The sequence below is a fragment of the Perkinsus marinus genome (genome assembly GCF_000006405.1).
Source record: "Perkinsus marinus ATCC 50983 genomic scaffold scf_1104296941640, whole genome shotgun sequence".
Classification (NCBI taxonomy): Eukaryota; Perkinsozoa; order Perkinsida; family Perkinsidae; genus Perkinsus; species Perkinsus marinus.
In genome coordinates this window covers 1-1,483 of record NW_003212441.1, presented here as the reverse complement: position 1 = coordinate 1,483, position 1,483 = coordinate 1, and the positions used below count along the sequence as shown (strand labels likewise).

The following is a 1,483-nucleotide window of genomic DNA, read 5'->3' as shown; positions in this document are numbered from 1 at the left end:
GCAGTAGGTTCAAATGCGACTTTGTGGAATCCTCATACCGTGGTGAACAGCTCAGCGCATCCCCCACCACGATGGGGCCTCGTCGTCGGAGTCGGCAATGGCCATCCTCGCCTGAGCGGTCGCTGTCGCCACGGCGATCGAAAAGCGTCGAACCCGCCTATCGTCCCCGATGGCGACAGTCTGCACATAAACTAGAGAAAGCTGATGAGGTCCTCCCTGGTTATGGACAGAAGAACACACAACGGATGGAGACACCTGAGTCTGCTAGCCCTGGAGGTTCCGGGTCGGAACGCGGGTCGATCCCAGATGAACAGGTGCTGCCGGTGTTGGGATACATGTTGGCTTTCCTCAGCTGAGCTCAGCAGTTTGCATACGAATTCGAATAGAAGTGTACAAAAACCAATGAGGAATTCCGGAAAATCCTCTCAAAATTTTCATATTGTCGCCAACACATGAAGTTGACCATGTGCATATTTCCCCCACACTGGGCGCTGCCGGCTCACTCACGGCAAGCAGTCGTTTAAGGCATAGGTACGGGCCTATGGAGCTTTCACTGAGTCGATGGAGGCCCTACTGAGACTTGATATGACGACGACGATGTCGATCGAAGAACGTGAGAGGAGGGTCTTGGAGGATGTGGCCAGGGTGAGCACATGCTGTGAAGGGTGCCTCAACCGGTGTGGTAGATCCAGAATAACCTGGTGAATCTGATCATTAAGAAGAGCAAGCCAATGCAGCTGTCGGAATCGGTCCGTGAGAAGGAAGAAGTAGGGGCAGCAGCGATGGGGTGCCCACCTGTTATCGCAGTAGCAGGTCTTCACGACTGTCATCAAGGAGCTCACGGCTCAGAGGGAGTGTTTCAATCGACTGCTACCATCCAGTGTATCCGATGACTCCTCCGACACTTCAGGGAAGAGTGGTATGGATAACAGTAGACAGCGCCTTTTTCTAGAATACCCTATCAGACATTACAACGTTGTCGAAAATGCTCTATGGGTCCGTAGATGGGAGCTCAAGTCGCCCTACTGTTGCTGACACTGAAGGTGAAGACGTCCGTGGTGAGGCTCTGGGTAGCGTAGACTTGCCAGGAGCTTTGGCAGCCGACTTGTTGAAGGGGGTCGGGGCCCTGAGGGAAGCGGATAGAGCAGAAACCACTTGCAAGAGGAAGTGGACTGCACTACTCGCGGAGTTGCGAGCACAGCAGCAGAATATCAAGGTGACCACTTTCTGACCTGATTTGTATCTTGCACGCTCCAACCTAAGGTGCTCCGACGAGCTGTGGACGACAAACTGAGTACGCCCATCGTTGACGCTCTCGAGAGATTGAGGGCAGATCTGAGCCCGGTCATTGGCGAGGAAGGTAGGCGCTGAGGCCCAGCTGGCTGGTGGATGGTGATCGTCGCGCAGATGGAGGTCGATCCCTCACGGTGATCCTTGAGGCGCTAGAGGCTGCAGATCGACAACATCGGACGATGCAAAAGAG

The 1,483-nt window shown here is 54.3% G+C and overlaps 1 protein-coding gene across 1 annotated transcript; it reads left to right on the top strand.

Annotated features, from left to right (window-relative positions):
• Positions 1 to 561: 561 nt before the first annotated feature.
• Pmar_PMAR016694 (hypothetical protein) lies at positions 562 to 1,231 on the top strand (the record flags this gene model as incomplete). The annotated part of the gene is made up of 4 exons (XM_002781738.1): positions 562 to 645; positions 687 to 767; positions 814 to 916; positions 966 to 1,231. 4 exons carry the CDS (start codon positions 562 to 564, stop codon positions 1,229 to 1,231), a joined length of 534 nt encoding a protein of 177 aa, XP_002781784.1.
• Between the last annotated feature and the right edge of the window lie 252 nt (positions 1,232 to 1,483).